Below are 24,689 nucleotides of genomic sequence, written 5' to 3' on the forward strand. Positions count from 1 at the left end.
TTAGAAAACATTTTAGAACTGGCATCTGTCGTGAACCTGAGGGTATTGACATTTAGAGCTGATTAAATTCAACTATCAGTTGACTAATACATTTGTCAATCTTGGTTGGGATTTATTCAATTAAATTCAAATTCAAGTAAATTTGCAAGTAAAAATACCAAACAATTCTTGCCTCCAGTTTCTGTCAGGCTTTGCTGCTTTCCCGTTTCATGTGAGAGTAAACCAAACATCAACAGCCAAACAGCAGTTTGATATGACTATGTAGATCTATAGTACAATTTTGTTGGCCTTTTCTTTTCTGTTTAAATGTAGTTTAAGTCCCCTTGTCCATAAGGGAATGTACAAGCGGAAAATTGACCAAACCCAACTAGCAGCACCAAATGTTAAACACAAAACTACATTTTTGATTTATTTCATCCATTACATACTTTATGACCTTTACATTTTTGCACATTTTTCCTACAGGTCTGGAACATTGCTCATCTTGCAACATAGCACACATATAAGTACAACTGGCATTTTTGCAGTATGAGACATTTCCACACTGCATTTAAAAAAATAAGATCAAATTTGCAGCCCGCTTTCTGTTTGATGCAGTAGTGTATGTACAAAACAAAAAGACAGACAAAGAAGAAATACAACACAGGGAAGCCAAATCAAAATAATTTATTTTTGGTGACATTTCATACAGTTCTAGGATTGTGTCTCAAACACTTGGTTGATCCATTTCAATATTTCCTTTTACCACCCCAACCCAAATGAACAGAAAATAACCCAAACATATGGAGGAGAAGGGGGATTCCTGTAGGTATTAGCAAGCCTGTCAACATCAACCATATGCTTCTAAAATGATTTCACATTACTCATGAGTAAGATTCTTTTTAAAACAAGTTAGTGCATTTATTTAATTATACTAAACCACTAGCTGCTCATACTCATTAATGAAAAAGAAATAACAGCCCCAGGGATTGGTTACTCTTTTACTGCATTACTAAACCCAAAGTCAATGCATCAAGTATTCTCGCTCAGCTGACATCTCGAACAGTACATAAATGTCATATGCGTGATTTTATTTTGCCAATGCGATTTCACACAACTTTGGGGAAACCAGCCTACCAAGATTGGGAGAAAAGCGTTGTGCATCAGAATTAAAATAAATAAATTCAAAAAGCAATACATACAGTGAGTCAAACTTCAAATTCTAAGTCAACCTGTTTGTTTTTTCAAAAATTAAAAAAAAAAGAAAAGAAAAACAAAGAAGAGAAAAAAAAAAACAAACAAAAATAAAACAAACCAGCAAACTCACCCTAAAAGCACAAAACAATCTGGTGGATACCTGCTGCTATAAGTCTCCCGCTGCAAAATCAGTACAACAATTACATTCTCCCACACACATTTCTAGTGAAGGGTTATTACAATATAGCATAGGCAACTACACCTCTACAGCTTCATCAAAATCCAGTTTCACTGGGCCAAAAGTTTCCCCCAGACTACATTATTTAGCACACCTCGTCAATAAAAAAACAAAACCAAAAATTTTATCCTAGCACACTATGATCAGAGGCAGCTGGCACATAGCACGTGAAAATGTTTCAATTTTCTTTTTCCCACGATTTGGCTGCCAAATATTATGTAGCTATCATTCTCAGCTAATAGCACTCCTCAGTCTATTTTTGACACTATGCCACTGGTAAGAACAATTCACAGATATAAGCTTAACCTGGATACCCTGTGATGATGTAGAAAAGCCAAACCTCACCCAAACCATCAGCCGCTCTGAACAGTCAAATCTTATCATTAATCTATTCTGTTTTTTCTCTTGGGAAAAACATCAACCTACTACCCAAACAAACATGTAAACAGAGAACCTGACTGATTATCGACATGACAATATTCGGAATCCATCAGAGGGGGTTTACCCCCACCCACAAAACGGTTCAGATAAATATAGATAAAACTTAACATGAAAAGCTTTGGACCAGGCTAGCAGGATCACCGTGGCTAACAGGCCAGTGAGCACCCCAAATTGGATTTCGGCTTCAAACAAAACCACACATCTGACTGCGGCATACATGGACAGTTTCTGATATCCGACTGATACGATTTAAGCCAATCATGAGCCAGGACCAAAATACCACCATAGAACATATTTCATTAATATACATTAGAAGACCACACTGTCCAGGTTCAGGACAATGATTCTGAATCTCTGATGTAAAAATCATCCATTTCATCACATCGGTGCAACAGCATACTGTAGCACTTCAATCATGTTGCTTAACAATCAATGCATACACAGACATCAGTCAACCCTTCAGTCATACTTGCAAACCTAAGCACACAAGAAAAAAAAAAACAACTGATGTCTCATTGCGTGTTAGTGATATCTTTGTATATGTACATGACATATATGCATGTTCTTTTCTTCTTAGTGCATATTGTTCTTGCAGACATCTATTTGTTAAAATCAAAAAGGTAGAAGGCCATTTACATGGCCCATCATCTCACCTCTCCCTAGCAGAGCATAAATGAGATGTCCTCCAGACAAATCGCACTTAAAGTTCTTTTAAGCATAATGCTGGAGGCCAAAACAAGATTTCTGTTTCCTTTTCAAAATCACAAAAGTTCTTCACGCGTCATTTTGCCCATTAGTCCTGGATGTCCCGGTCTTAATGTCATTTTAAAAGCTTTTCTTTGGACAAGTTCCAGGCGGGAGGGTGGCTACCATAATGTTGTTGCTTTTATGTTATTCATTTTTATATAATTATATATATCCATGTATATATTCATACATCTCTTTTCTATTCATATCAAGTTTTTACTTTGGCGATACTGGTGGGATATTCTGCTCTTTGCCAGTGTGCCTGTAGCCTCCCTGTGGGGAGCTGCGTCGGGCCGGAGGTGGGCGCCTCTGGTCCCGAAACTTGAGGCCCCCAGTGCCTCTGGGGCCATTGCTGCGGTAGTAGCCTTGAGAGTCACGTTCACGTGGTGGCCGGCTTTCCTTGCATTCCCATCCCCCCTCCCTGTCATGGCCTTTCTCTTGCTTGTCTCCAGAACCACCACTGGAGCCCGGCTCCTCAGCCTTGTTCACACGCAGCTCACGCAACGGCTGGCCAGACGCGGAGCCCGAGGAAGCTGGGGCCGGGGCTGCAGGGGGAGGGTCCTTGGGTGGCCGTTGGCACACCTCGGCATAGCTGAGCTTACGAGGCTCCTGAACAAAGGCGTGAAAAAAAGAGCACAATGTTAATATGTAACAGACTCACAGTTAAACATTCATTCTGATTATTTCACACATCAAACCCTCAGATCTCATAATCTTAACGCTCATTGGGGTAGGAGTGAACTTTCTGGACAGCTGGTGGGAAAGAGCAGAAAGATAAAAAGGCAGAAACATTAAAGGCGAGTGACAGGCAGAGAAGAAAGAAGAGAACCAAAGCCAGTCAGTCCACGTCCTCACTTCCCTCTATGCGCAAAAGTTCTCATCACTGGGAGGACAACGGAACTCAAGTGTAGGTCGCTATTGCAAAGACACAGATTCTCACCTGTGCAGTGGTGGGAATAGTGGTTGTAGTAGGAGATGGCGTGCTGGGTGTCGCTGGCGTTGAGGCGGTAGAGAGCTGAGGCCTGGAGCTCGGCACGGGCTGTGAGGAGGAGGGTGGGTTTGTGGTAGTTTGAATAGGTGCGCGTGGAGTCACTTTTGGAGCTGAGGCCTCTGCTCGTTCAAACCTCTTCTCCTGGCGAGTGACACTGTCAAAACAAGGGGTTTCGCACATTTAAGTAATGACTTCAAATTTAACACAGGTGTTTGGCTCAAAATACTGGACATGTCATTAAATTAGAGACAGTCGTACCTAGCAGGTGCAGATCCAAGTGGTTGTGTTGCAGATTTCGCCGCTGCCAGGACAGTACTTGAGACAGCCACAGCCTCCTCTGTGACGGGGGCTTGGCCTGAACCTGAACTCACAGTGGCTTCTTTATTGTTTTGTTCGGCCTATAAAAAGCAAGAAGGCACACCAGTTACACCTCAGAAGTTTCCTTCTCAACAATATTCTCAGAGCAGTTTTACCGGGAGATTTCCAAACCGATACAGTCTTCATTTCTTCTTACCTTGTCCCTGTACAAGCCTCGTACAACATCTGACATTCGGTTTTCTAGCACTGGCTCTCCTTGTGTACTGACCACGCAGCCAGGAAGAGGTGGAAAATTGGTAGCAGCCAAGTCAAACTTAGGCGGAGAAACCTTGACCTCCGCTAGTGGTACCGGCCTCTGAGAAAAGAAATTGACAGGAAGCCAACAAACAGAAAGATCACGAGAGGTTTCATGCTTGAAATACAACACATGCTTAAAGATGAGATGAAGATCACTATTTACCGCAATCCTCTCCTCTTCTCGCCTCCTCCGTGTGCCTCTGTAGGTTGTGCTCCGTCTGAAAAACAATTACTTGATCAGTTAAGTGTCACTGATCACATCAAAGCCAGTGAGCAGCTGTCAGACACAAATCAGACATTAAACGACAGACAAAACAGGTTTACCTTCCACGTCCAGTCATGCTGCTGTCGTCGCTGGGGTCCAAAGATGAGGACGAGGACGAGAGATGTGAGAACGCTGAGCTCAGGTCAGAGGCTGTCTGTACTGGGGTAGTGGTGGCGGCAGCAGCAGGGGGCTGCGGACTGCGCAGTCCAGTCAGACTCTCCAAGGGAACAGGAGTAACAGACGCTGAGGTCACCTCACTCGTCCTTACCTGGGGCTTAACATGGTTTCTGTCGCAGAGGTGGAAAGGTGAAGATGAGTAAGATTAATGTTAAGTTGAAAATATTCTGAAGACCATACTGGCAACCAGTGTTTCCTGTGGATCTTTTTGCTTGTGGGGATCATTTTGGCCTTCTGAGTGGTGTTAAACTGACCATACTGGTGGTTGTTACAAGTCTATTTACATGTAGCAAAGGCTTGTTTCAGTCTGTTTTTTTCAGTATGCTGTTAATATTGTAGGAAAGTTGTAAAGACTGCCCAAACATTCTTGACATAATAAAAATCCACCTTAGAAGAGCTATTACAATTAACACAAATCCAATTCAAAGGGTTACAACTTGTCAAACCACCTCCATGATCTTACAAGTGAAGCTCATGTTTGGACATTAACACTATTACAGAAAATTGCACTGTGAACACAGTGGTTAGTATGCAAATGAAATAGGAACAGGCAGGATATATAAACAGGCTAATAGCATCAACAATTTCCAGATAATGAAGGCTGAAGCATCTAAGTGTGTTCAAAGGAAACACTGGTGGCACCAGTTCAGTGGAGGAACAGGACAGCATGCTGTGTCCTCAGGATAAACGAGTAGTCATGCAGGACTGCATCTGTGCTCAGTTGTCGGTTGAAGCAGTGGAGACTTTGGTGTCAACATACTGTATGTTGGCAATATGCAATCAACCACAACCTCACTGAGAAGAGCTGACAATGCCCAAGTAAGACCCAGACAGCTTACTAAGCCTCACAAATAACACTTTGAGAGACATATTGTTTGTGTAGCAGTGTGCTTCACATTAATTCATTTTCTCATGAGTCTCCGACCCTCAGATCTCATAATCTGAACGCTCATTGGGAGGAGAGCAAAGCACCTGACTTTGGAGGGGAGGGAGGAGAGAGAAAAGAAAAGGCAGAGAGAACCAAAGAAGAGAGAGAAGAGAGAACCAAAGCCAGTTACTCCACTCTCTGGTTTCCCTCTATGCGCATCTTGATCTCATCACTGGGTCGCCTTGGGAAGAGTCCAGTCAGTTATTTCTTTGTGAAGCTGCTTTTTCGGTGAACAAACACTTCCAAAGTTGTCATCTCTTTGCTGAACAATCAAAGTGCACAGCTTGGCAGCTGGTTGACCTGGACTCAACCCTAAAGTGTCAGCATTTCTTTGTTAAAGCACATAACTACACATGGAATAGGTTAATATGATCACAGATAAAGAAAGAAGCCGTAAAACAATAAAAGAATAACATGGATGGTTAATTGTGATGGAGGGAAACCATTAAATGTCAAAGCACAGAGCATATTTTAGAGCCAAAGTGGTCATAACTGGGAAAAGTCAGTTGCTCAGAATCAGACAGCAACTGCTGCTTCCATGTAGCAGGCAAGCCCACATTTATCAAATGACATGACACATCCAGGATGTCCATTAACTGGCAACAAACATTTATCACACTGATGAAAAGGATTATGGGCTATATAAATGGGCCCCGTTATGAATTTAGTCATTTGGCTGCTGCAGTATGATAAGAGATGAGGGTAGCAATGAAGCTTATTGTTCAGTGTAACAGAAGTACCTGAAGGCATTTATTACATTCTTTCTTGAATACAGAGGGACACTATGGGGACAGTGAGAAGACAGGGAGTGAAGAACAATTCCCTGGTGAGGTTACATTTTCTTTAGACAAAATTCAATTGCAGATGATCCGATGTTCACGGTTTAGTGTCATTCAAACAACATGATAAAACATTCCAATGAGAATATGTTTATGCAGATACCAGATTCAGATTTAAGTGAAAACTAAAAAAAAAAAAAACTAAACTCAAATTAACAAACAGCACCTGGGCAAAAAAGTCCTTACCGGCTTCTGTTGAACGGGCGAGTGATATTCAGAGAGTTGGAACCAGTTTTGTAGTGTCCCGCAGAGCCAAATCCATTCACAAAGCTACTGTTGGGAAATGGTGCCTGCACAAGAAAAAAATAAAAAGACAGTGAAAAACCTATTTACACTTCCTACCTCAAGGGCCTGAAATAAATTTACTGTACCATTTCCTCTGCTTGTAGAGCTGTTTCGAAAATACTTTGACTCAACCCATTATGAAAAAGACGGCGCATTTATGTCTAATGACAATTCAGATTGCAAGAAGACTGATTGGAGAAACAAGATGGTAAAAACCAACATGCAATTGTGCAGGCTGTTTGGATGCTGGGTGAAAACAGCCACCCAACTATTAGCATCACAATTTACACATTTAATGCAGATGACACAAAATCAACAGCAAGTGAAGGCAGTGTTGTCAACTACGATGCATGAGGGTGAATTTCAGAGCAGGTTTGAGTCTGTATGACTGTGTCATAGAAATGTAGCTGCAGCACGGCTCACCAGAGGAGTTTCAAAATAGGGTGCAGGCGAAGGCGTCCAGGTGGGAGGTACAATGCCATATACCGGGTACTGCTGGGGGTAGACGTGCTGCATGTAGAGTGGCGAGCTGTACTGAGACTGGCTCTGGGACTGCTGAGCGTACAGGTTGCTGTCCATGCTACGATAGCCATTCTTCGCAAAGAATGTGTTGATGGCCTTTATCCTGGCCTGACAGTATGAAAACAAAAGAAAGAAAAATTAGGAAGAGAGAAGAGTAAGATGACTGCAAACGACTTAACGAAACAGGCCTTTCCCCAGTGACACACACAATGACTTTTAAGTGACTTACCATAATGGGTTTTCCCTGAAATGTTTTTACTTCCTCTCTCAAGTATTTGTATGCCTGGAGGGAACATCACAGAGAATCAAGAGACAATTCATGATGCAGCATTTAAGCAAATATCAAGTGTAATATGACTTGCTTTACCTGCTGAGCATCTGTGTCTGATTGGAATGTGATGTACCAGTTGTTGTTGTGTGCAAACTCAACACTTATCACCTTCGGACAGTTGTCATTTTTAAACAGGGACTCCACTTCCTGTAAAATGGGCACAAAAAATAGTCTCACAATTCAAATAAACAACTACAATCTATTTATTCCCAATACATGCAGTATTTATTGCTAAGCATGTGCATGCGTTAGCTTTACCTCGACGGGTGTTGTTTCAGGGACCTCCCTCAGGATAATAATGCACCGCTTGTGATTTGGACGCACTTTCTCTCCTTTCTCATCCACTTGTACCATTGGCGAGGCTGAGGGAAATTCAAGATGTTTAAGTCCAGACACAACACAGATGTTTCCAAAATGTTTTTACGTAGACCATCTTAGACTTTCCACTTACATCTCAACACGTCCAGGATGAGGTCCATGTCAGTGGTGAGGACCTTGATGCCCTCCATGCTGGCTATAGTCCAAATAGGGACAAACTGGTCACTGTCCATCTGGGACATCAGGTACAAATCCTTAGAGAGGTTCTCCCTGAATCACAGAACGACAGATCCACATATATGAGCCTTCTCTCATCCAGGGATACAATGGTGGATTCCATTTGTACTCATAAGTTGCAACTCGGGACGTGTTTCATTTGCCACACGAAGAACCACAGCTTTTACTAGAGTCTATGTTCTCGGCAGCCATCTTGGTTTGCGAACTCAGTGTCCTCTGACACCGAGTCCACGAGTTGGAATTCCGACATTAGGCGGCGTTCCATTTGTCACTTCCGGCTTCAGAGCTCGGAACATGACTTAAGAGTACAAATGTAATGCACCAGAAGTCCACGATCCCAGTTCTACGGTCGCAACCACAAATAACGCTTTGAGGCAGATACTCTAGTAGCATCATTCACACAGACTGATCATGTCATGAGCCTCTGACCCTCAGATCTCATAATCTGAACGCTCATTGGGATGACGGGCAAAGCATCTAACTTTGGGGGAGATGGGGTATAGAGAGAGAAGAAAAGATGAAGAGGAGAAAGAGAGAACCAAAGTCAGTAACTTCACAATCTGCATTCCCTCTATGCGCATCTTAATCTCATCACCGGGTCAACATGGGAATAGTGCAGTCAGATATCTCTTTGCGAAGCCGCTTTTTCAGTGTACAGACAAACTCTAACTTTGTTAAACATTTCAAGCATACTGAAAAGTGAAAAGACTGACGGCTGGCTGAGTGAAAGGTGGTTTAAGTGCTCGGCTTCTTACCTAGAGAAATAAAACTCCAGCTCTTTCTTCAGAGACTCCCGTAGAGTCTCAGAGGAGATTGGCTGTTCTTCAGTTTTGGAATCCACTAAGAACCAAAAACAAAATGTCAGCAATAAGAAAAGTGATAAAATGCTTTAATATCAAGTTCATCTGTAATATGGGCACCTTTCAGAAAGACTCAGAAAGAGGGTGGGGGGTCGTTGCATTTGTTATGTGATGTATCGTCAACCCTCTGTGACAAAGTGTGAACACACACTCAGTGGCCACTTCATTAGATACACATATAAAGCCTAATGCAATGTAATACAACTGTTTGTCATAAAGTCTGCTATTATCCTGTCCACAATGCTGAGCTGACATTGTTAGAGGTGTGCATTCAGTTATACGTTAGAGTTGTCCCAAAAATAGGATTTTCAGTCAGCACTTGTTTGCCATGTGCTTGCTGTGCTTTATTGGTTAATTTATCCGTAGATGAGAAGAGGCCGTAACAGTGAGCACCAGGTTCAAAAGTAGTTTGGGTGACCTCACTGACAGTCAGGACTGGAGCAGAGTGTCAGAGAAGCCAGTAGACATGAATCATGTGGTCATGGACTTGGTTTGTTAAGTTCAGTCTGCCATGCCTTTGCTCCAGCATTGTTCTGTGTCCAGTGACGCAGCTTAAAAAAAATGTAAAAAGGGTGCAATACTTCAATTCAAAATGTCAGTTAACTTTGGGTATTCAACTGATGACTTAAGTCATTTGCTCTTGGCAGGCAGCTCTGATCACAGAGGCCAGAGTTGGTGGTGATGTTGCACTGGATGGCATTTCATTCAGGGGTGTGTCTAATATTCCATCCATGTAAACGGGAGAGACAAAATATTTCCTGCACCTCTCAGTATAATATTGTCCATTTGAACACTACCTGGAACAAACACAGACGTGAATGTACAGAAACTGCTCAAAAAGTCAATATAGTAAAATATAAAATCAACAAATAATAACACACTTGTTACCTAAAATGATCAGTATTGTGGCAGGGCTGTTGCATTGGACTGCAATACAACATAAAGGTGAGCGTAATAACATTAGCCACTGAGTTACGACAGCACATATAGGACAGGGTTACCACACAATTGCTACACAACTGTGAGGATTACTTGGCAATGACCTTAAGCCGTCATACCCACAATTTGATTTCCACTCAGTTTCAAAGAGATATGATGAGCAGCATGACTGTGGAGTGCAGGCTGCACTATTATTATAATAAGCAGTAATATGTAATTCATGTGAGTATTATTTAATAATGAGTTACTACCAAGCCTGTGAAAACATTAAGTAAAACCATGTGGTATAGATAGCCAGCAGCCTGTAGGTTTTTATTCCTTTTAACCAAAGACTACCATTTCATACCCCATACAAACTTTATCATTTAGATAATTAAAAAAGAATACAATCTTAGTTTCAGTCCAGGTTGGCGTGTGGAAACAACTGCATATAACGTGGTGTGACTGACCTGAGGTCCCTGTGGTGGACTCAGTGGGGGAAAATCCCAACTCTGGAGGGTCCATTCCATTTACTGCTATCTCAGCTGTTGCTGTGGAGCTGCTCTCATCCAGGGCTGTGAATCCCACAGTGTACTGCTTGCACCCAGCAGACGAAGGCTCAGAATAACCTGTGGACAAGGTGAAGAGTTTAATTCAGAACCAAGAGCAGACTATTTTCAGGGCTGCGTTACCTTGTTTATTCTGAAATTGTGTTGTGTTCAGTACTGTTTATGTTACAATGATAAACTTAAGGTGTATACAGATGTCAAGAAAAGGGTTAAAAAAAAAAGTCTAAACATGAATTTCAGTGTTATAGCTGGCAGTGACAAAACATTTCTCCAAGTCTATTTTAACAGACATGAATGCCAATGACTTTTTTCACATTTTAAATGTCTGTAAATAATAAAATAAGTTCTGAGTTTTCTGGTGGATATTTAATTGGGCTGATGTTGTTGTATCTTACCCTCACTGATGTCTGAGGGGGGCCAATGAGGGCTGTTGGTGAGAGCCTCGCTGGAGGCCACAGGCATCTCCTGCCACACCTTGGCATTTGGGTTCAAACCGGCGCCTTTAGAGGTGACCTTCACAGCACAAAACAGCAGGATCAGGCGAGTCCAGTTCATAACCACATTAAAAACAGAATGGCATCTTTATTTTAGCAAAGTCAAACATGTAAATGTGGGCAAAATGTAAACAATAATTTAAATGACATGCTCCATCAGCTACTGGGACCTATGCTACACTGAGAATCAAGATCAGTATCTCTCAGTATAAAGAGATTTGAAAACGAAACAGATTTTAATACGCTTTGTACCTATCCAGTCAAAACATTAACACTCATTTATTTAAAACACACTGAGTTTCTTTTTATACGCAATACTGAGCAGTAAGAACCAAGAATCTTTAATGCATTAAATGAAACTAATAGCTGTTAAGCATAAAATCCAATCATCTATGGAGATCTATGACCATCAAGGTGGACATCTTAGTGGACAAGATAACTTCAAGTTAAGAAATAACAACACACTAGTTACCTAAAAAGTAAAGAAAACAAGTAAAAACACTGAAAACAAATAAATAAATATAAAATATAAGACAGTCATATAAACATTTAAATTAATAAACAAACCATGAAACAATTTATTGTTGAAGGCAGACAGTCTAGTGTCACCTCTGCACATGTATTTCCCTCAAGTACTAAGTGTATGATGGAAACTGAATGTAAATTTTACCGTTAATTTTTTTGACAAAACATATCCCGGTGTGTGGGGAAATAAAAACAAACAAAACAAACACAAAAGCATCACCATACCATCAAAATCCTTGCAGCAGCAATAAAAAAACTCACTGAGGATTGAGGATTGAGGATACAAGCTACAGCCAACCATAGCTACACCTGCTGATTTCATTGATTACTTTAAACATATATTAGGGGGGATGCTAACTGAAAACACCTGGTCCGATCTTGAGATGGCTGAAACACCTACCACTGAGCCTCCATGGCATCTAGTAAGAAACTAGGAGAGGTACAATAAAATGCAGCTAAAACAGACTGCTCCCCTGTGAAACTCAAGTTGGTGAGTGATTAAAAAAAGCTTAACTTAACCAGCATCATGTCTGTGCAGTGATAAATGTTGATAAAAGTGAGTAAAACAAAGTCACATAATATTAGGAGTACTTTGTGTCACTTTCACCAACATATTTTTATTTTTGATGCACATTATTCAAAGATTGGATCTGACTCGCCACATCAAAAGAGCAGTGAACTGGCAGGAGAACTCCTGACCAGGCAAAGATCTGTGGCCAAGAATAGATCGCATACTGTACATATTAAGGCATACAGCTACTGATGTGAATCAGATGAGACCAACTGCACACTGTACTTTTATACAAAGAGGAATGGATTGCAGCTGTACTGTAACCATGACACGCCAGTGACTGTAAAATTGACCAGCTTCTCCTGACAATGTCACTTGCCACCTGCTGATAGAGGTTGGTCCTTTTCGCTAAATCACTCGGCCTGACAAGTACAGCTGCCTATCACAATACGCCTCAAGACACTTCTCTCCATCGACTAGACAAGAATGAGTGTGTCCGACGGCTACGCTTCAGCGTCATTCAATGAAAGCCTTAACATTTATGTACTGTGCAACTTGACACATGGTTACAATGCAAGCTTCTGTGTTACAGGCCGTAGCAAGCCAAGTAATGTCAGCTGACTGCGCTGCGCAGCACAGGCCAGGTATTTGCAACGCATGTCACTGCGCTAGCTAAGTTAGCTCGCAGTGCGATTAGCTAACAGATAACGTTACTGCAAGAACGTTCACCTTTCGGGCAATAACCGAGAGCATCGATAACCTACAAACTGTAAACAGCTCAAACAGTAGTAGTCCGATCCAAATAGCATTGCCGTCATTCTGGAGCTGACCCATAACTTAACTTAAATGCTAATGATTACTCAGCAAACTACTTAATGAGCTTGCTTGTTAGTGGCTAAGCTAGCGTTAGCCAGCCATCATCTGAAGGAGCTGCAGTGGGGGTCTGGGCTAACGTTAAGTGTGTAGAATTACCTGCCAGTACTGGTTGCAAGTTAGTAGTAGTGCAAATACTGCCATATACGAGGTGTCCGAGTCTGCTTTAACTTGATAATCAATATCATCGTACGATTAAACACAATGCAATGAAAATGATCTCGCAAATACTCAAAAACTCCAAGTCATGTGTAAACTTAATAGCTTATTATATGTCTCATTTAGGTTAATTTTAGCTTCTGTCTAATGAATATCGCCCATCGCACTGAGGGGGGCGTACTGTGCTAACAGGTATCCAATGAGCAGCAGTCGCTTAGCCAGTCAGTTAGCTCGCTAGCTGAAGAAGGCCTCACTCACCATGCCGCCTGACCCTCCCTCGCTCCCCAGCAGAGCCTCGTCCTTCCCACCGGTCTTCGGTCCGGGATCAGCCTCCTCCTGCAGCAGCGGCGGCTCTCCGCTCTGGTCTGAACTCATCAGCCGCTCCTGACTCACTTCCACCCCGTCGCGTTCTCCCGGCCCCCGCCTGCCACCACCTCCTCTTTCCGAAATAGCGGCTGGGTTCAGCAGTCAGTCTGGTTCTCTCCTGTTCGACTAGACTTGCCAACAGCACACTAAAACTAGCTTACTAGCTAGCTAGCCGGCTAGCGGGTGTGCTACAGACTGAGGCTAACGACCTAGCGTGCTATGAATCAACGAAGCGGGCTAACGCCAGCTAGCTGAATGAATCAAACTTGCACGCTAAGATACTAGTGGTCTAAGCGATGCCAAACCATGACTCTTCTCAAGCCACCGTCCCCGCTGGCGTTTCATCAAATATTACACTACACACCGGGTTCGTGAGGCGCATTCCTAACCGGGCGACCGGAGCGGACACTGGGGACACGCACCCTTCCTCAGCGCAGGCACACAGTCCGCCGACGTCCCGGCTACCACCGCGAGGTCTCGGTGACCCCTGCAGAAACTATTTCCTTTTCCTTTTCCGGATTTGCGTTGTAGTTTTATACTGTACTTTTGGTGGCGTTTTCGGTTCCATTATTTATGTCACGACAAGTACACCAGTCAGGAGAATATATGCAAGCTTCTTGTATCTTACGGTTGTTGTTAGAATGATTAAAGGTAAACTTCGTCTACTTTTATTCTAATTTTTCTGAATTCTGAGAATTCAAGCCAACAAGTCGCAACGCACCCATCACACAAATGATTCTCGAAGATGACAAACGGCGAGCCAGAAAAGTAAACCTTAATTTAATTTCCCATTTTTTTATTTTATTTTATATTAATAATATTTCATTTTATTTTATATTTTATTGTGTGCTGGTTTTAGGCAATTTATACATGTCTCAGTATGTTTCTTTGTGCATCCTTATTGTGACAGTAAAGAAAACTTACTCTCTTAATTGCAAATGGTAATATGACACTTAATTTTATCTGCAAAATCATGTATTTCAAAACCAATAAAATACCCATAAAGTGTGTTCAGTGGCTACCAGCAGGTTCGGTGAATGGTCATGAGACCTTTTGTGTGGCATCAAAAGGAAAAAGAGAGCTGTGATCTAATCACTTTTTTTTGTCCAACTTTAGATTCAATCAGGAATGGATGATAAGCCACTGAAAACTCTTGAATTAACCCCCCCAGATTTTTCAGAGATAACTCAATTGTATTATATTGACAAATAGCTAAAACTTATTGGAGTGTCAGCTTGCTGAGGACTTCATTTGGATGTTTGACACTGTTTGAGGCTGTTTACACATTTACCTGCTGAGGGGAAAAAACTTTCCTTCGATGTGAGTGAGTAAAACTTGTGCCTACAAACATGATTTAGTGACATCACTGCGAATTTTGAAGCCAAACACAGTGGCATGTCCTTTTTATTTACTCATTCACGGCTCCAGTTGTGTCAGTGGATGCATGTATTAGATACCCTGAATACTTACAGCTTTTACCTAAATCCCAGCAGCAAGTTCATGACCAGGTCACATAGCTCCCAAACCTGCCTGATCACCGCATATGCACCAGAGTGTTGTATTCCAGTTGATGAAAGGAGAAACATTTTTTTTTAAATATATCTTTAATCAGTTTCTTGATATCTGGCATCTTGTGTAAAATTGATTCACTGAAAGTTTTCAGAGTTGGCAGAGCAACAGAACATTTAAATCAAAGAGGAAGTCTATTTCCCAAGAGGGCTCCTCTTCTTGATCACATGCTCCATGTCAGCATGTTCGGATGTGTCTAGCTTGATGTTGTACTTGGCCAGGATTTTCATGATGGGCCTGATCTTCAACCACCACTCTGTCTTGGGGATGCGATGCCTGCAGCAGATGGTGTGAGGATCACTTTATATATTCACCAAAACATACGGGTACACAAAGTCATTTAAAAAATATGCGTCTTACTCAAAATCTGTGTCTCCTTTGAGGTCGGTAAGAGGCTGGAAGGTGAGCGCTCTCTTCCTCATGCCCAGCACACAGGCAGAGTCCGGTGTGTTAGCAAAGATACGACCTGAAGGACACAGGAAATGAAACAATTCAATTAAAATGTCATGAAATGCTCATTACTTTCAACCACCAAGAAAATGAGTTCTATTTATTCCTGTTGGCATTGTTGGAGCAAAAGTAGCAATACCAAGGGTGATACATGACATTAAATATTATATTCTAATTACTGATGCATTCATGCTTAAGTAGGATTTTACTGTTGTAGTTTTTCTGGGTGGAGAAAGCTGATGATATGTCTTGCGTATAAAATCTTCATCTGCATAGAAACTAAATCTGTTAATCAGTAAAAGGTGTAATGGTATTTTTCACTGATATGTGGTGATGATTAAAGATAAAGTATCAATAACAAGCTGGAAAAGCTTGTTATTGATACAGGTAAGATTACAGCACTTACAGTAAATGCGCTTAGTTACATTTCACCACTGCCCGTTGATATTACACACTGCAACAGCAGGTGCAATAGAAATATGTGATTTTAGTTTGGTGTACCGTGTCTATAGCACTCCTTGAGTTTCTCAGTCAGCCACAGGACAGACTTGGCACCCATCTTTGTGCCAAAGTTTCTGTCGAAGGGAGTTGGAGTGCCACCCTGTAGTTAGTAAAGGACAGACAAAGTGTATCATCAATTAGATTATAATATAGATCCAGTTCTGGTTTTCTTGGAGTGGTTTGGATGCTTCACCACATGAACAGACCTGCTGCATGTGTCCGAGAACATTCTTACGGCAGTCGAAAACGCCCTTCCCCTCCTCTGAGTACAAGTTGAAGATGAAGTCAGTGGTGTAGTTGGCATTACAGTTCTCATTCCTATTGCATAACGAACAGTGACAGTTTATTTTATTGCCATCTGGAAGGATATGGACTGATGGCAGACTTACTGTATATCTCTCCAAAGTATGAGTGATAGCCCTCTTTTCACAGCAAACAACACACTGATCACTCAGAAGCACGTATTCACCCAGACAACTGGCATTTGAACACCTCATTTCGTACCTGCTGCTCTGCTGGGTCACACCTGATTAGAACCTACCTGAGAATCAAACCTCTCTTCACTGTTGTCTTCATTTTCTCCACAAGGTGCTCTACGTTCACCTACAGGCCGAGTCAACCACAGATCAAAATCAGAACATGTCACTTCACCGTTTAAGCTGCAGAGACGCTGGATAAACAGGTGCTGTCATCAGCTCACCTCCAGATCTTTAATGCTGAATTTGTCCTCAAAGATGTAGGCAGCGTCCGCCCCAGCAGCCAGGCCTGCCATGGTGGCCAAGTAGCCGCAATATCCTCCCATAGTCTCGACAATGAACACGCGGCGCTTGGTCCCTGCTGCAGACTGCTTGATTCTGTCACAGGTCTGCAGAAAAAAAACATGGAAGAAACGCATTTAGCTGCTTGTTGTGCATAGATGTGTGTATATCTGCAGCTGAGGCACTTACAGAGGTTATGGTGTTGAGGGCTGTGTCTGCGCCGATGCTGAAGTCAGAGCCAGGAACATTGTTGGAGACGGTGGCTGGGATGACCACCATGGGAATGCACATCTCCTCATACTTCTCTCTGGCCTGAACCAGCTCCAGGCCTCCAACATAGGCCTGCAGCCAAGGGGAGAAGATGGAGATCCATTGGTTTCAGCGTTTGTTGGTTGTTTTAGAGAAGGAAAGAACAGACTTTTGGTTTTAAAGGAGAAGAATGACTGTCACATCCTACCTCAAATCCACCAATGATCACCAAAGCATGGATGTTGAACTTGGCGATGTTCTGACTGATTTCCTCCAGCATTTTACCTGGCAGCATCCTTTGGCACACAGATACAGTTTACACAGTGGAAAAAAATACATGATTTTATGACAAAAACTGTACCTCTGGAGAAAACATGTTTTACCTCTTGGTGCCCAACACTGAGCCTCCTTTTCCAGTCCAGCCACTCACTGAAGTCCAGGTGATAGGCTCAATCTGCAGTGAGAAAAAACAACTAACTGAATATTTTATACAACAAATACAAAAACAGAGACAAATAACCCAACACTTGGTTTGCAGTATAAGATAAGTCAACCTGTAGTGTTATTTATCTACCTATTTACCTTAGATTCTTAGCCATTTGTGACAGATCTGTGTACAGATTTCAACAAATCCTAACAAAGGAAGGTCTGATGCAAAGAGGGAAATGTGCCTGCCTGTACCTGTCCTTGAGCAAGACCGTCGAAACCATCATGGACAGCCAACATGGTGTGACCCTGGATGATGCCCATCCTAACAGCTGCGCGGACAGCAGCATTCATACCAGCACAGGGAGCACCGATGTTCATGATGGCCACATTGATGTTGCTCTGATCAGCAAGATATAGATTTATTTAGATTTATGTCTGATAAAGAATCTTCTTTATTAACAGGGATGAGAGTGTGGCTAAGAAAACAGACAGCCCTTACCTTAACATCTGGGGGATTGATGTGAGCCAGCAGCTTGTACGTGTTCCAGTTGTTCTCAAAACTCCTGCACATCATAAAGAAGGTTCACTTTTGGTGATTCAGAGCTCCATTATCAAAACCAGAAAGTGCAATCTTTAATTTTTTTAATATTTTAAAGGTGATAATCTCCATCAGTGATAACGTTTCACATTTTTTGCTGTGTGTATGTTTTTTCCAGGTTTTACGTACTTTGTTCAATATTTTTACTTTAGTCTGTATATTTTCATCCCATTTTTTATTGTTTGTTGAGTGCATTGAGACAAATTACTCGACTTATAAATTGACTTAAATTTCAGTTATGCACTATAAATCAAATCTTGTCATGCAGTGTATGAATGATTGTATTCCACTCAACAGCTAGCTTACAGGAAAAAACTTACTTTCCTCTGAGCTTGATGGCATCCTCAAATCGGCCCTCAGCCATGGCTGCAGTCACATCTTTGGTCTGCAGCAATGAGAGTGTAATAGAGAGAAGACTCTAATGTCAGTGCTCGCCCGCCTAAACAATTGGAGAAACACCCTTAGAAAGTACAATAATTAAAACCTGTTGGAAAATATAGTGACATACCACTTGCACACACTCCATGAGAGGCAGTCTGACTGCCTGGTTCCCGGACAGGCTGACCACACAAGCAGGAGTGTCTGGAGTGGCCTCAAGCAGGGCCATCACTGCCTCCACTCCCATCCTACTGCCCTGGATCACACACACACACAGAATCAGATCATCAAGTAAGTGTGTGCAGCAGTGGCTCTGTACACTATCTTTTGTATGTGGCATTTAACTGAGTCACTTACCAGGATTCTGTCGAAGGCTGAGGGTGTTCCTCCTCTCTGTACATGTCCAAGAACAGTGGTGCGAGTATCAAAGCCGAGCCTGTCAGTCACCAGCTGGAGACAAATAAATCCACATGTTAGTGTGGAATTTTGTCTCTGCAGTGTGGAATAATACTTCACCACAACGGCACCAGAAAGAAGGGCTTGCCTTTTTGATTTGCTCGGATGTAATCGGTTTGCCATCTCTTGACATTGCGCCCTCAGCCACAATAATCACATTCAGACGAGAACCTCTGGCCCTTTGCTAAAAAGAAAAGAAAAAAAAACAATCAGAAGAAGTGAAAACATATTTGTGCATTCTGAATGATGTATTTTGTAGTGTTTAGATCAGATTGATGGCAAAATACAGACACACATACATCTGCCAGCCTCCTGCACAAATGGTCCTCCCAGCTGTCATCTGGGGGCATCTCTGGAATAAACACCCAGTCTGCACCACAGGCCAGAGCTGTCACCAGGGCCAGGTACCTGCATCATATTTTGGATGACTTATGTTGTAGGTGTGCTACACACACATACACACAAACAGACACATATACACAGATGTGTCCATATCAACACACATGCACAAACAGACCAAGCACACATGGTACTGACCCACAGTGTCTGCCCATCACTTCCAGGATAAACGTCCTCTGGTGGCTGAGGATGAACACAGAGCATTTTGTGCAAATAAGAAAGAATATGCAGTTTGTTTTTAATAAACCAAAGTATCATGTCTGTGTGCAGTGTGCATGGAGGGAGGTGCACAGTGATGTCTGACCTCTGTGCGGTTGTGGTGATGGCATCCACCACCTCGATGATGCGGTGCAGGGCAGAATCGGTGCCAATGGTCATGTCGGTGCCGCAGAAGTCGTTGTCGATGGAGCCGACCATGCCTACGATGTTCAAGTGGGAAGATTTCTTGGCTTCCTCTTCTGTAATCTTACCTGTAGAAAATAAAAAACAGAGTCAGAGATGGTAACCCTGATGAAAAGAAGCACACAATCTCTCAGATATGTTTTATTAACCTCGCTGTGATGAAAAGATGTGGCTGGAAAATTTGAACAAAAACTAATCACAGTCTTAAGCTACAGGTCTGCAAGGCTCTACATGCTAACGTGGTCACAATATTTGGCAACATTTGGAATAATGTTTACATATAGTATAATGTCTTTTAATAACACATAACAGGAATGACAGCTGAGACTGGTGAGAATATAATTTGCTTTGCTGGTTTCTGACCATAAACCAAAATATAGGAAAAATTTAGAACACATAATAGGCAAAGTCAGGGAATTATTCACATTCCTGAGGAGACTGCAAACAAATTTCACGGAAATCCATCCAGTAGTTGAGATATTTCACTAAAAGTCACACATGCCAAACCTGTTGTTCTGCAACAGGAAAATAAAGGGGATCGTCGTCATTTATTGGCAGGCACAGCTGAGAGGAGAAGGCGCGGTGATTCATTTTTGTCACATCCACTGTGTGCTTCTCTTTACCGGCTCGGACGAGGTCAGCCAGCAGTCCGCTCCATTCACTCCTGAACTCGTTGGCTCCGGTCAGACTGCCGTCGCCTCCGATCACACACAGGTTGGTGATGCCCAGCTTCACTAGGTTGCGAGCTGCCTTCATACGACCCTCTCTAGAGCGGAAGTCCTTGCAGCGGGCACTGCCTATCACTGTACCTCCCTGACACATGAAGAGGAGAATCCGTTTTTAGTACATCTACTGATGCAGAAACATTTCCTGGGTGTAATAATGAAGCAACCATTACTGACATTTAACCTCACAATGTTTTTACAACACAGTTATCCAGTATTACCCTTTAAATATTCAGCTCTAAGTGGAGAGGTGCATCAGGGCAGCTTTTAACGCCGTGAAATTAGACTCATCGAAATGCCTTGAAGTCACATCAAGTGAAGCTGCATCACGCTTTCAGTAAATGAGGTTGGCAGAAGTGATATCCTTGAAATTTCCCATGGCACCTTTCCACTACATTGCTCACTTTTACGCACTTCATTAATCTCAGCATGTCAATCTCCACTGCCACATCTCTTTATTTAGAAAACCAAAATGATAGAATGTGAATCACGAGCTTCACAGTATTATTGAACCTCCATCATCCTCCCATCACAGGACTGAGGCAGCCATTTAATATCATCACTCATAAATCAGTTTCTCATGTTATCACAACTTGTGAGACGCTGGAAGAAAACTCCAGCATGACTCCAAGCGGAGAAGGAGTATTGAAGGTTAAAGGGTCAGTTCACACAAAATACAAAAAACCTTGACGATGTCCAGCCAGGCAGAATCAGCTTTTATCTGATTATAATATGTTGCTGTCACCCCAATACATGTTGTGATCATGGCATTAAAAAAAAATATATTTCAACAAAGTATCTTTTCATATCAGGACCAAGAGTCGACTCCGCTGTCAACAGTTTTCACTGGAGGCAGCACACAGTCGGTCCCTGTGCGTTATACAGGGTGACTGACACTTTTCAAGGAAAGACAAACAGCTTTCAGTCCCACTAACCTTCACTGGTGTGTCAGCAGGTGGATTTTTCCACACATGCAGAATTATAACCAAACCATGAGGTGTTAAGCAGTCCAAGAAATTCTCTGGTAAGCTTTCATATGACTTTAACTCAGTAAATGTGCTTTTAAATGATTCTTTTTGTCTTTGTGTCTTTGTTTCTGTTTTGTATTATTTTATCATTACTCTGTGGGTATGGAGAGTTTGTCTTGTATGGGGGATGGAGGGCAGAGAGGCAACTGAGATACTGAAAAATAAATAAAACAAAGAGAATTCTGCTTTTATTTTTCCTTTGTAATGCGTCAGACCATTGCACAAAAAAGCATTCAAGAAATATTGTGGTCAGATCTCAGTAATGTTTGTTAAAGCTGCAGCCCTCAATCAAAAGAAAAATGAATGTAAACTATGTGCATGGCTATATGCCAGTAAAGATAATGTATTTTGGGTGAACCGAACCTTTAATAACACAATTAAACACCACACAAGTCTTATACAGTATGTGGCTGTTTTGGGCAGATGAGTTTCTGTGTGTGTGTGTGTGTGTGCTTGTTCACTCACCAGCTGAAGCATCATGGACACACTCTCCCACGTGGCTGGACGAATGTGCTCTCCTCCATCCACCAGACCCTGGTAGCCCTGCAGCACAGGTAAACACACTCCGTGGATGTGAGAACACACTCTTTTCTCACATAACTTTCATAATCTCCAAATTTCTCATGGGCTCGAGAGTCTGCATGTTGTTTTTATTTGAAATATTGTGACATGGCAGTAAAGTGTAGGCCTTGTGATGTACCTCGTGAACAAAGTAGACTTTGGCTCCGGTGTAGAGACCCACTCTGACTGTGGCTCTCACAGCTGCGTTCATGCCTGTGACATGCAAAGAACATGAGCTGTGAGACCTAATTTCCTTTATAATACAATGTCAGATTCTAATCAGCAATTCCTATCAGATGTCAGGCTCAAGGCTTACAGAACCATCTTAACCTTTAAATGACTTGACCTGTATGTTGGCAGCAGATGAGACAAAAATAGCCATGGCCAAAGCAGTTTATGGGACTGTATGTCTTGTGTACCATCTCACCCCTGGATCTCTGGTACACTAAATGCCACAGTGTAAGCTTGTGTTGTGTGCAGCTCTTGTTTCACCAGACAGCAGCTGTGAATGAGGGGTGTTTCTGTCATCCATACCAGAAAAAGGTCAGCGGCACTAAAATTAGCCCCAAAGATGCGAAATAAGGTAACACTTGGACAGATAAAGAGCCTCCACACAAAGGTCTGGAACCAGGTTTGGAGAAGAAGAATATGATACGAATATGAGACATCAGCCAGAAGAACTTCAAGTAGAACTGATGGAGTAACTGTCTAGAGGAGCTTCATTTTTAATTTAACAAAGGAAACACAAACTTGATTTGTAAGGTCTATATTTTCAATCTGCAGCACAATCTTAGCCAGCCGGACTTTGTTTGTCATTTGGATGGACATTTGAAGCTTTGCTGAAACGTACATCAAACACCGGTGGTGACATAGCGTTCTTATCCTGCAGGATTTACAGCCAAACACCCTTCAACATCATCTGACAGTAGGTCTTCAACGGTGGAAAAATGTTTCTTGCCCTTTCTGTTCTTTGGCTCCTGAACTCACTTCGGTTGTCATGCAGTCAATGCATGAACACGATACTTTACTGGCTCTCGTAAGATGGCCAGGGCTCCTACAGCTGGTTGGGATTCAACATTCAGACACATCAACGGGAGTGGAGATACTGCCTGACAGCTTTTACCTCCTCTGACTCATTTTGTGTTTTAATCATTCGAAATAGAACTCATCCTCTGCTTACCTTGGGCGTCTCCTCCTGACGTCAGCACAGCGATGGAGCGTCCAAGCCCCATCTTTGTGGGGTCCGTGGTCGGGTGGAGATTCTTGGACATGTTTCCAGAGGAACCCTTGGGCAGGTAAGCACGACGAAGGAGAAAAGGAGAAAGAAGAGAGTGCAGCTATGTTTCCTTCACTTCTTGTTCCTCAAGGAGAGGCACAAGTGAAGACACAGGCTTTATAGACTACCGTACTGTTCCTAATCCTGACCCGAGCCCCCTCCCACTGACACCCTCCACCACTCACTCCCACAACTCTACTAAATATACATCGAGCCCAGCTTACCACCTGCAGTGGACAGTTACAGACAGAGAAACACGTTGCACATGACGCTCGTGTGACAGGAAACAGCTTAGATTAGTTCATTTCCAAATTTATACATTCAAAGCAATAAAACAAGCCAAGGATTTTGAAGGGAAATTGTCACTTTTGGCTTTATGTTTTCACTTCCACACATTAAATTGTTCTTAAGAAGAGCAGCTGAAACTCAAAAGTTCCTGAAAAAATACAAAGAAATTTGATAAGTAATCACAGTGTAAAATAAAAATCTAATTGTGCATACCTCAGTTTGATTTGAAAGCTTTTCTTTCTATCGTATTATTGCAAACTGATTACATTTAGGGTTATCACACAAGATAAACTGTGTGAAAACATCTCTTCGGTCTCTGGGAACTTTGTCATTAAGTTTGATATTTAATAAGCTCTATGAAACCTGCCTGTCAGAGGCTGTATTTCATCTTCTGTCCAAACAGGACACTGTGTCACGTGATTTAGCACGATGATGATACTCAACACGTGTCCAGAAAAGGGCCTGAACTTTACATCTGGCTCAGAGACAATCTGGGGAATGCAAGATAATCGGTATGACATATCTTGTATCGTGCTGTGAAGATTATTTTTTTCCACATCTTAATACTGTCACCAGTATGCGGCGACAGCATTATATTCGGCTTCAGGAAAAGTTCTAATAATTGGCTCTGTCTGCCATAATGAGGTAAAAGAAAATGTGATTATGGCGATGAGAGTGAAGATCACCAGAGATTTATATTGTATTACAGTGTAGATAGCAGCAGGGTCTGAGATATCCTGAATAGGGATGCAACTAATTAATATTTTCATCACTGATTAATCAATAATTCCAATAATGGAAATAGTAAAAAAATTTTTTTTAAAAATTAACTGATATAAAAGAAAAATAAGCAGCAAATTATGGTATTTCAGTGGCTTGAAACAGCAAATGTTTCAGATTTTGCTTAATAAATGACTTGATTACTGTGATTACTTGATTATCAGAATTGTTTCATATCAGTCGACCAGCTGACGAATTGTTTCAGCTCTAAGCCCGACTGTCAGTCACTATGAGCAAAGCTCCAAAAACACTTGATCCCACACTCACCATAATGTTGCCTGAGCCTCCACATCTTTAAAACTCCATGCTCACACTTTGTGTCTCTTTACTTTGCTTTTCATTTACCCATTTACTCACTTTAGACAGATAAACTTTATAGAACCTTGTGGTGAATATTTTTGTTTTAGGCAGGATAGACTGAGAGAGATGATAACTGCCTGAAAAGAGGCTGTTGAAG

The 24,689-nt window shown here is 42.0% G+C and overlaps 2 protein-coding genes across 3 annotated transcripts; both read right to left on the minus strand.

Annotated features, from left to right (window-relative positions):
- Window positions 1-651: 651 nt before the first annotated feature.
- LOC124063369 (la-related protein 4) lies at window positions 652-13,975 on the minus strand. Of its 2 annotated transcripts, XM_046396967.1 has the most exons (17): window positions 13,278-13,975; window positions 10,853-10,970; window positions 10,359-10,517; window positions 8,866-8,950; window positions 8,007-8,143; window positions 7,814-7,917; window positions 7,592-7,702; window positions 7,454-7,507; window positions 7,126-7,332; window positions 6,604-6,707; window positions 6,319-6,360; window positions 4,533-4,760; window positions 4,372-4,426; window positions 4,108-4,266; window positions 3,852-3,991; window positions 3,543-3,747; window positions 652-3,211 (listed from the first exon to the last, which is right to left on the minus strand). In XM_046396967.1, exons 1-17 carry the CDS (start codon window positions 13,392-13,394, stop codon window positions 2,819-2,821), a joined length of 2,418 nt encoding a protein of 805 aa, XP_046252923.1. In that variant the 5' UTR covers window positions 13,395-13,975; the 3' UTR covers window positions 652-2,818. The 2 variants fall into 2 exon arrangements, with proteins under 2 accessions (XP_046252923.1, XP_046252924.1); XM_046396968.1 differs by lacking the exon at window positions 6,319-6,360 and having other exon boundaries at window positions 13,278-13,972.
- A 982-nt stretch (window positions 13,976-14,957) lies between these two features.
- LOC124063787 (ATP-dependent 6-phosphofructokinase, muscle type-like) lies at window positions 14,958-23,816 on the minus strand. The gene is made up of 22 exons (XM_046397800.1): window positions 23,069-23,816; window positions 22,028-22,101; window positions 21,793-21,870; window positions 20,198-20,387; window positions 19,477-19,642; window positions 19,311-19,355; window positions 19,073-19,181; window positions 18,862-18,957; window positions 18,675-18,767; window positions 18,448-18,573; window positions 18,260-18,324; window positions 17,841-17,904; window positions 17,594-17,740; window positions 17,296-17,366; window positions 17,121-17,208; window positions 16,853-17,005; window positions 16,606-16,770; window positions 16,447-16,508; window positions 16,112-16,223; window positions 15,906-16,005; window positions 15,315-15,420; window positions 14,958-15,230 (listed from the first exon to the last, which is right to left on the minus strand). Exons 1-22 carry the CDS (start codon window positions 23,157-23,159, stop codon window positions 15,089-15,091), a joined length of 2,343 nt encoding a protein of 780 aa, XP_046253756.1. The 5' UTR covers window positions 23,160-23,816; the 3' UTR covers window positions 14,958-15,088.
- Window positions 23,817-24,689: the final 873 nt, after the last annotated feature.

This window comes from Scatophagus argus, chromosome 8, assembly GCF_020382885.2.
Source record: "Scatophagus argus isolate fScaArg1 chromosome 8, fScaArg1.pri, whole genome shotgun sequence".
In the NCBI taxonomy this organism is placed as follows: domain Eukaryota; kingdom Metazoa; phylum Chordata; class Actinopteri; family Scatophagidae; genus Scatophagus; species Scatophagus argus.